This window comes from Manihot esculenta, chromosome 12 (assembly GCF_001659605.2).
Source record: "Manihot esculenta cultivar AM560-2 chromosome 12, M.esculenta_v8, whole genome shotgun sequence".
Lineage (NCBI taxonomy): Eukaryota > Viridiplantae > Streptophyta > Magnoliopsida > Malpighiales > Euphorbiaceae > Manihot > Manihot esculenta.
In genome coordinates this window covers 1,076,978-1,086,401 of record NC_035172.2, presented here as the reverse complement: position 1 = coordinate 1,086,401, position 9,424 = coordinate 1,076,978, and the positions used below count along the sequence as shown (strand labels likewise).

General features: G+C 32.6%; 2 protein-coding genes across 7 annotated transcripts; both read left to right on the top strand.

The window, feature by feature from the left end:
• LOC110628721 lies at positions 1 to 2,655 on the top strand. Of its 2 annotated transcripts, XM_021775515.2 has the most exons (5): positions 8 to 319; positions 410 to 513; positions 805 to 918; positions 1,948 to 2,031; positions 2,379 to 2,655. In XM_021775515.2, exons 1-5 carry the CDS (start codon positions 25 to 27, stop codon positions 2,433 to 2,435), a joined length of 654 nt encoding a protein of 217 aa, XP_021631207.1. In that variant the 5' UTR covers positions 8 to 24; the 3' UTR covers positions 2,436 to 2,655. The 2 variants fall into 2 exon arrangements, with proteins under 2 accessions (XP_021631208.1, XP_021631207.1); XM_021775516.2 differs by lacking the exons at positions 1,948 to 2,031; positions 2,379 to 2,655 and adding an exon at positions 1,469 to 1,519 and having other exon boundaries at positions 1 to 319.
• Positions 2,656 to 2,792: 137 nt separating this feature from the next.
• Positions 2,793 to 7,554, top strand: LOC110628720. Of its 5 annotated transcripts, none has more exons than XM_043949100.1 (4): positions 2,793 to 2,992; positions 3,122 to 3,204; positions 6,142 to 6,234; positions 6,373 to 7,554. In XM_043949100.1, exons 3-4 carry the CDS (start codon positions 6,145 to 6,147, stop codon positions 7,312 to 7,314), a joined length of 1,032 nt encoding a protein of 343 aa, XP_043805035.1. In that variant the 5' UTR covers positions 2,793 to 2,992; positions 3,122 to 3,204; positions 6,142 to 6,144; the 3' UTR covers positions 7,315 to 7,554. The 5 variants fall into 5 exon arrangements, with proteins under 5 accessions (XP_043805035.1, XP_043805032.1, XP_043805033.1 ...); XM_043949097.1 differs by adding an exon at positions 5,867 to 6,037 and having other exon boundaries at positions 2,793 to 3,204; XM_043949098.1 differs by adding an exon at positions 5,867 to 6,053 and having other exon boundaries at positions 2,793 to 3,204.
• Positions 7,555 to 9,424: the final 1,870 nt, after the last annotated feature.

The window sequence follows — 9,424 nt, the reverse complement described above, 5'->3', positions numbered from 1 at the left end:
CGCAAAAATGGAAGAAAACCAGAAATGGCTTGCAGGACCCTTATGCGTTGCTCTGTGTTCATAACAGAGCCATGGAGACCTCTGCACCACCAAAATCGAGCTCTCTATTCGCTTCCGTCGAGAACCCCCGCCTCTGGATTTCCAAGCCGTAAGTCGAGCTGCGGATTTTGTAGAAGACGCATTAGGGCTCGCGATTTTCACTTAGCGAGACCAGGCCTCCTCAATTGCTCTGCTTCTAGTGGTGATAATACCTCTCAAGCTTCCGAGGATGAGCAGGACCAAGGGCCTCCCCAAGAAGCTGTTCTCAAAGCTATTTCAGGTTTCTAGTTCAGCATTTCTTTTCAAATTGTTGATTATGTTTTTTCTTCGTGATTGTTTTGATGGATAATTTGCTTGTATTCGGTTCCAGAGGTGTCTAAGACGGAAGGGAGGGTTGGGCAGACCACAAATATGGTCATTGGAGGTACAGTAACGGATGATTCCGCTAACGAATGGCTGGCTTTGGATCAGAAGGTATCAATTTATTGTTTTTCCCTGACTCCCGCTTTGCTCTTGTTTGTTACCTCTCGCGCTTTTATAAAATCTGGACAGTATTCTCCATGTTGCTAGTGGATTCAGGCTGCATTTTAGATGATAGATTAATTATAATTAAATTTTTGGGTATGTAATAAACAGTTAAAACAGCTTGTAATGCTTCTTGTTTCTTTAAAAAGTGTGAAGTCTGGTTCTATAATGATTTTTACTTGTGGTTTTATTAGGTTGGGAATAGTGTCTTGACCTTAAATCTTATCTTTCACTATCCAGGTAAACTCATACCCAACAGTTAGAGGGTTTACAGCGATTGGAACTGGAGGTGATGATTTTGTGCAAGCTATGGTTGTTGCTGTTGAATCTGTAATTCAGCAACCAATTCCTGAGGTGCATATCCTTTTTTTCCCGTGTCAATGCAAATGGATTTAAAGACGGAAAAAATTGAGGTGGCATGTCATGTTACTGCATGTGTTTTTTTGTGTTCCTTATCATAAATTGGATAGATTTCTTTGACAGATTGTCAGTTTAAGGTATTGCTGGTTATTTATCATTCATGTTAAACAAGTGGCAATCGTTCCAAGACAGACTAATGCAATATAACAGAGAGGAAGAGTATAACAAGAATGAACAATTGTCAGCTAACACCTTACCTACTGAGTTGTATTTTTGTAAAGATGCACTTTAATGCATAATGTAGTAGAACTGTCGAACGTGCCAGAAATTGAAGTATTTCATAGTTACATTCTTTATCCATGCCAGATTAAATCGGAAAATGTTGTGCATTGGATGATTATTTACTTAGGTTATGATTGCTGACTCACCTGAACAGTTTAACTCATTGCAACTCTTGGTTGATCATTCATTGCAAGTCACTACATTGTGAAATGTTAAATCCTGTCTGGTTCATTACATTAATGCATGCTACACATTGCTGTAGAGAGTAAAGACTCAAGAGATAGTGGAAACTATGTGATCTCAATCAACTTAAGGTAATAATAGTGAATTATTATATAGTGAAAACAATGCGATCTGTAGAATTTGTTTTAAATTCTGACTTTTAGTCTCTTATATAGTGAAAATTGTGGTTCTTATTAAAGAGCGACTTTTGTTATTACTTTTAAACTTAAGTGCAATGATTTTATTTATTTTAAGTGATTGAAGAGTCAGGAATTGTGAAGTTTTGTATTTTATTGCTGATTTGTTCAAATCTTTTATTGTTCTAGAACTTCTTGCTATCTCAAATAAATAGAATTGGTGATCATAGATAGGCAAATGTGATTTTGATTATTGCATGCACATATTTTGCTACTTTTTCTTGGACTGGTGAAAATGTGATGACAAGTTGAAATTAGCTGCCTACAATAATTTCAGTTGGGAACACATATGTAATTGGGGAAAAAAAAAAACTTTTGTCAGGGTCATGTGAAGCAGAAAGTATCATCAAGGGGCAAGTATGTATCCGTCAACATTGGTCCAGTTCAAGTTGTTTCCAGTGAGCAGGTCTCTCTCTCTCTCTCTCTCTCTCTCACACACACACACACACACAAATACTTGCATGCATGAATGAACAAGTTTCAGTGCAGTATGATTTGTTGCTTTGTCGTGGAAACCCAGTAAATAAAATGAAGGAGGTTGTACATGGACGCTCAAGATTTTTAATGCCTCCTCCCAACTTAAGGGGAAGGTAACAAAGAGAAGGGAATTTTGTGATCCATTTCTAGGGTCAAACAAAATACAAGGAAGACATTGTTCTCTATTAGTAAACAACATGCCATATATTTCTTGCTTTGATATGGTCTTAAATAAAGAAAATTAGTCAATCTGAACCTTTTTTTTTGGCGTTCCAGGTCCAAGCTGTATACAATGCCATGAGGAGAGATGATCGAATGAAGTACTTTTTGTAGTATGAATTTCTTATTGAACTTTTTGTTAGTTATAGTGCTAATCATGTGGGGCCCTGTAGTTATCTCTCTCCCTAAATTTTCTTGACTGTCTCTCAGTTGTGGTCTTTGATTAACCCTTATGTTCCCGGTGAAGAAATCATGATTCATTACGGTCTGTTCCATTGCTGCTCAAGATGTATATTACAGTGATTCGATAGTGAAAAATAGGCTGCAAATTTATGCATTCATTGTCTATTATTTTGTGTTAGCAATAGATGAATTGGTTATGCATAAGCACTATATGAGGCAGGTGAAATGAATTAATTTCGTCATTTAACTTTTGCAGTGTTCTGAATGTGTTGAAATGAGGACTTTGTTAGGTGTTGTTTGGTAGAGTTTAACTCAACTCATGAATTTCAAGTTCTCAAGATGTTAATTAATTTAGTTTGGTTGGTTTGCATTTTACTTCAACTTCTTGGAAGTCAAGAGAGCCACTTTTTTTCACTTGAAGAGAAATAACTTACCTACCCTGACGGGGCCAAGTTATTTTTGCTCTCCGCCTCAACCCCAAATGGCTGGTAGGTATACTGCTATAAGCAACATAAAATCTTCTACCCAATTTAGCTGCATCCCTTTTGTTCCTATTTCAACGGAGCTGCTTTCTGAACCATCAATTACAGCGTTAGTACACCCATTCTGCCTTGTAGGACGGTGGGGTCGGATTTTATCCTTGCTTCCCCGGTCCTAAGAAAGAAAAACAGGAGGCCAAGCTTTGTGTCACCTAGTTCAGGTTAATTTTCTCTATCCATATTAATTACATTATTTGATTATCAGCTCGAACATCCCCTAGCAGGGAACAGGGATATTATATTAGTGATAAGCGTTCTTATAATTGTATTTCTCATTGATTCTGCAAGTTTGTATTGTCTATTCGCATTAGTCAAAGTAAGCATTATCATGATCTCATGCATTTTTGGTGACTTCCTAAATCATTATTTAGATTGAGATGATAAATTGCGGTCAGAAGTCATTATATGATGTTGACTGGAGGAATAGGAGAGAGTAGTGGTTGAAAAATGCTTCTGAGATGCTGTTTAAACTAAATTCCAAATGCATGACATTGTGCAGCTACTAGCTAGTTTTGTTGGTTTGTCGGCAGTTGTTAATTTCACCTAGCTATGAAGCAGTTAAAGAGTTGCCAGATGAGGCCATGCTGCTCATTTGCGCATGGCTTTGCCCCTAAAGATTTGAGAGGCCAGAGAAAGAGCTCGAATTCTTTCATTTTAATCATTTTAACTTTTATGGGAAAGAAGCTGTCATAGAGTCTGGTCGGTTGAAATTTGCTTTTGAAAAGACTAGTTTAATTATTTTTAATTTTTATAATTAAATTTAAGGCTCTATTATCTTGCAAAAATTATGTGAAAAATATTTTACAAGTAAAAACTTATTTTCATTTTTTAATTATAGTATTAAAAAATAAAGAATGATAATTAATTTATGTATATAAAATTTAATTGTACTTTTAAAGTTTAAAAAATGATTTTGTTTTGGATTAGGGTAAAGAAAGAAGGTAACTATATAAGTCATGAGAATGGATACACTTGAAAAAAAAAAAAAAGAAACCTTTTACCCATCCTCTGACATGATGAATGAGCATATATTTTTCTTTTCTTCATCCTTCTTTTTAAAAGAAATTATTTTCTTTAAAAATAGTTTAATTTTTTTTAAATAAGAAAATATTTTTATTAACTAAATAGTTCCAACGTTATAATATATAAAAAATATATATTTTTTTAAATTGTGAAATAAATTCAATATCTTAGAATTTAACCTAATGCTTTTTCTACGGTAGTAATTTAAACGGTAATACCAAATTAGGTTTTAGGATAATCAGTCATGAATTAGTAGTCGAGAAACCATCAATTTTTCCAATTCAATGAAGTGTGTTTAAATTTCTGTTTTTTCCTTCCCTGCTCCTAAACGGGATAATAGCCGATTACATAAACCCAAATGGTTGTATTTATCACAGTTATGGAACAAAATTTTAAAAATTCACAGAATTAAGGGTTCAAAGTTATTCCACTTGCTTTTGGTGGCTTGACATTTACAAGTTTGTTTTATAATAAAAGAAACCCAAAAAATTTAATTGAGTAGAAATTTATTTTAAAAAATCGTGAATGCTGATGACTCATTAAAGATACCATCCTCTTTGTATTCTTCATAGCATTAGTTACATATTTGCGTCTGTATTCTACATTTTAACTTTTCTTAATAATTTATTCTTTATGCTATTCCCTTTTTTTAATAAAAAATTTAGCCATATTTTATTATATTCGTTGGGGCCTAGAATATGCCTTATATAATAGAGATATTCTTTGTTTCTGTTATTTTATATATTTTTTATTGCATAACTTTTTTTTTGAACCATTAATTTCTATTGAAATTCAGGCCTTATTACTCTAACCTTTCTAATCTTATAACTGGGTTTTGTAAATTGTATCATTAGCTAATATATCTTTTTTTAAGATTATGAGATATGAACTTAGGATCGCAGAAGTTTGAGTCTTCGGATTTCGAGACATCATTGTTGTCTATCACCTAGTAGTATTACTTATTAGCTTAGCATACATATCCCCCGAGTACCCTCTATACATGGGAATGACAAGAATACAATTAAAATGAAGGGGGAGTATTTTGCCAAAAAGAAAAAGAAAAATCCACATACATAAATGACAAGGATGGCGTCGGCTAGGCCAAGGAACTCTAGCTCAGCTGAACAATTCAACTTCTAATAGATTCTAAAGCCTCCAAGTTGCTAACAATTTTATAATCCAATACTACCAATTTTCAAATTGGTACTAGACAGTCCATGACCAATCTCTTTCAGTCCAAAAAGATTCATAGTCTTCCCCATTCCCATTACCTGCCTTGTGTCTCCCACCACCCAAAATGGATCTTGAACATATCTCTAGAAAGTAGAAGCTCCAACGTCCTCAAATTCTCTGCCAGTCGCCATCACTTTTTAGTTTTGTATTACTGTGGATGACTTAGCATCCTTGATTAATAATAATAAGCAAGTTGATGCCATTTTCTACCTTTATATCAGTTTCTGCAACTCAGATTGATAGAGGTAGGCAAATACTCCAAATCTATTATTATTATTATTATTATTAGAAGAAATTGCAGGGTTTGACTGCAAGTTCTTAATCATTAGACTAACCCAATTATCAAATGAATAATTATAGGTATATATTAATTAAAATTTCGTACAAAAAATTATTGGCAAAGCATATTTTTAAATCTGTATTGCATTATTAATCCACTGTTTCATATCTCCATGTTGCTGGAAAATGCTGTCGTCATTAGTTAGTGTTTCTCTTCTTGTCCTGATTCCTTTAATTTGTAACTACCCCTATTTTGATCCACTTCTGCTACAAAACTTGTTTATATAGTATTGGCTGGTCTTCACATCTACCTCTGTGGCTTTGCTCTTCCGCCTTTTTCTTTGCAACTGCTCTTTAATTGAGTCTTTCCTGGTCTGTTAAGACTTAAGACCTTCAAGAAAGAAGCAAAAGATCATGCTGAGTAATCCGGAACAAATTATCATAAATGGGGAATCTAAAGTATTCTCTTTTCCTAGTAATTTTCAAGACTTCTTTTTCTTAGCCCATCTGGTATTTTCATGTATTCCTGATATGTGGGTTTTGTGATTTGTAAAAATCTCCAGGATATGGCGGAAGTTAGACTGGAAGAACCCCAAGCTTCCATATCCAGTAATTCACCAATCCAGAATAGCAGGCCAAGCAGCATGGTCATCAAGGCATGTCTTATCCAATTCTTCTGCTCATTTTCTTCTTTTTTTTGTTTTGATAAGTTCTCCACTTGAGTTAGTAGGTTACAGATATAATTATGGTGTTTTTTGTTTGAACTGATTCAATTTTTGCCTTGATAATAACAGAAAGCACACAGGGTAATTCCAGCTCACTTAATAGCTGAAGCCATATCAACACTCAGAGGCCTTGACCTGAGATGGTCAGGACCAATAACTCCTAGTGAAATGGAGTACGTTAGGCAGTATGTTTTCGCCAAGTATCCTCAATATTGCAATGGAATTGTGGAAGAGGGAGACAAAATTGATCTTACCTATCTTTCTATAAACGAAGAATCATCAGAATCTACTCGTGATGAAAAGCGAAACAATTCCCCCAAGAGTCTTGCCTCCAAAGAGTCGTCTTCTCCTTCATACACTCGTAGCCTATCTGATCTTGACAAAACTCAACTGGAAGCATCAAGACTTGTAGATATCCTTTCAAAGAAAACTTCATTTCAAGGGAATTTCATATCAATCCCAGAAATCCAAGCTCAGAATCGAGCACTGAAACACACTGGCCTCAATGAAGATGACTACTTGGTTATTTTCATGCCAAGTTATAGGGAAGCTATGGTGATGATTGGAGAGAGCTACCCTTTCTTTAAGGGAAACTACTACATGACCATTCTGGGTGAAGAAGTTGACACCATAAGGGAATTTGCAACTCATAAAGAATCAAAAGTGGTTCCAATGCCAGAAACTTGGTTGGACTTGAGGATCAAAGGGTCACAGCTTAGCCAATACTTTAGAAGGAAGTGTAAGTATACACCAAAGGGGCTTTTCTCATATCCAGTTATTGTGAATGAGACTAGATACTCTATGCATTGGATTTCAGAGGCACACAGAAATTCTTGGCACGTTCTTCTTGATGCTACAGGCTTGGTTTTTGGGGAGGATCGGCTGGCCCTTGCACTCCACAGGCCAGATTTTGTGCTGTGTACACTTGATAATACACATGGTCAGCCTTCAAAAATCACCTGCCTCTTGGTCAGGAAAATTTCATTTGATACCTCGGCTGCTTCTGCCTAGATCTTAAGAGGTAACTTGCTGGTTATATGGATTTATAGATGAGATATTCGCTTTATTATACTCTTGTATTTGCCTTTTCTCCTCATAAAATTGTAAAATTTGAAAGTTGATCTTAAATAAATAAATAAATGAAATATATTTCTTTTCAATTAACAAAAATAAATTTCCTTTATTTTGATATTATTTTTCTCAACTCCCAACTGCATTTCAATGCCAAGTGGTGTGAATTTTTTTTTTTTTTGAATAGATCAAACGATATTTTCATTTTTTTTTTAATACGTGAAAAATTATTATATAATATTAATTCATGATCATACTTTTTTTAAGCAACAAAAGTGATTAGTAAGCTATGTTCGGTAATACTAATTAAGCTAATAACTGTTAGCTGTTTTAATAGTGATTGCAACTTTTCATGATTTACTCTTATAATTTTTAAATACCCATACTTTGAATAGGTAAAAAACATTAAATACTTTTAAAAATAGTTGCCAGGCCATAATATGTACAAGATAGACAAGTTTGGTGGAAACGAACACTTAAATCTAGCAAAAGTAAAACGTACAGAGGAATTTAAAAAAATGATCAATTAGTTAAGCTGTAAAAAAGAAAAAAAAAATCGTCCCTAAACAGATTACTTATAACTCATGTAGGCGATAGGAAGGGAAGTAAGAGCTAAGAAAGGTAAAGAGGTTTTCTCTTATCTTAAGTAGTAAAAAAAGACCAACAATGCAGCAGAAATCAGAGACTGAACCTTAAAAAGAAAACCTCAAAAAGCAAAGAAAATATGAAAAATAGTGGAATTTCTTTAAAAAAAGAACTTCACCTTTTAAACTTACCAAATTGATTGTTGGAGAAAACTCTAAAATCTTTATATTATTTGCAAAAATTCTCTCTCCACTCCATTCAAAAAGTAGTTGAGGTGGAAGATGAATGGCAATGGAAATGGTTGTGGGTCCTTTAGAAGGGATGGATGGGAGGACGTGCCTATTTTAAATCTGAATTATGAAGAGACTGCACAGAACTAGAAGACCTGAACCTGATGAAATTTAAAAAAAAAAAAAAGATTGAAATGATAAATATTTTTTTTATCATACAAAATTTACAGAAATAAAAGGTGAAGAGTTGAATTTGAAATTACTCGGGTGATTTCTCAGTACCGTTACCAATCGACTAAGGAGTGGCAAGTAATAAAAGACCCTTCAAAACTTAAATAATGCACATTCCCCACCTCCTCTTCTATGGCTTGGACTTGGGACAAACTTTTGCAATTTCAAACGCAATGGCCCAATCCAACCCACCTGATCTCAATCAAACACTTGAGCGTACTTAAAAATTAATGCAATTGACTAACTAGCAACCTCTGCGGTCCCACTTATTCATTTCCCAAATAAAAGTAGAGAAAAAAAAAATCATAATTTACTTTGATATTTCTCATTATTATCAAAACATTTATATATTTCAAAAATTTATATTACTTTTTTTTTAATTTGATTTATCCATTATTAAATAATTTTATTTAATTTTATTTAAATTTTTTGTAATGTTTAATAAAATTATTATTTAATCATTTTTAAATTAATTCTTATATTTTAAAGAATCATACTAATTAATTTCTATAATTATTTTATTTTCAATGTATATCTAAGACTTTATTTTGTGATTCACAAGAAAATATGAAATTCTATGATCTAACAACAAAAATAAGAATATTGATCAATAATATTCGGTTTGATAATTTTTTATCGTCTTTTTATTTTCAATTATTACAAAATTATTGTTATTTTTCTATAATATAATAATATATAAATTGATGATTATAATTTTATTTAATTTTATATTTATTAATTATTTTTTAGAATAATTATTCAAAATATTTTTTAATATTTAATAGAATTTAATTTGTTTAAAATGAATATAATTAAAAAGTTAATAAAAAATTATTTTTTATTATATTTCTCACAGATTAATTTTTTATTGATATTGTAGCTAAACTCTATTTAAAAGCTCATGATTAAATATCAAATTTTTATTTTCGTTTGAATATTTATTATAAATATTCGCTTGATAGCTGCATTTTATTTGTAATTCAAAAATCAGAAATCAAACAAAA

Excerpts from the sequence above, each read along its gene's own strand:
- LOC110628721 (XM_021775515.2), top strand. The coding sequence starts at position 25 with ATGGCTTGCAGGACCCTTATGCGTTGCTCTGTGTTCATAACAGAGCCA. Across the intron at positions 514-804 it reads GGCTGGCTTTGGATCAGAAG|GTAAACTCATACCCAACAGT; the intron begins GTATCAATTTAT and ends TTCACTATCCAG. Across the intron at positions 2,032-2,378 it reads AAGTTGTTTCCAGTGAGCAG|GTCCAAGCTGTATACAATGC; the intron begins GTCTCTCTCTCT and ends TTGGCGTTCCAG.
- LOC110628720 (XM_043949097.1), top strand. The coding sequence starts at position 5,993 with ATGCTGAGTAATCCGGAACAAATTATCATAAATGGGGAATCTAAA. Across the intron at positions 6,038-6,141 it reads TCATAAATGGGGAATCTAAA|GATATGGCGGAAGTTAGACT; the intron begins GTATTCTCTTTT and ends AAAAATCTCCAG. Across the intron at positions 6,235-6,372 it reads CAAGCAGCATGGTCATCAAG|AAAGCACACAGGGTAATTCC; the intron begins GCATGTCTTATC and ends TGATAATAACAG.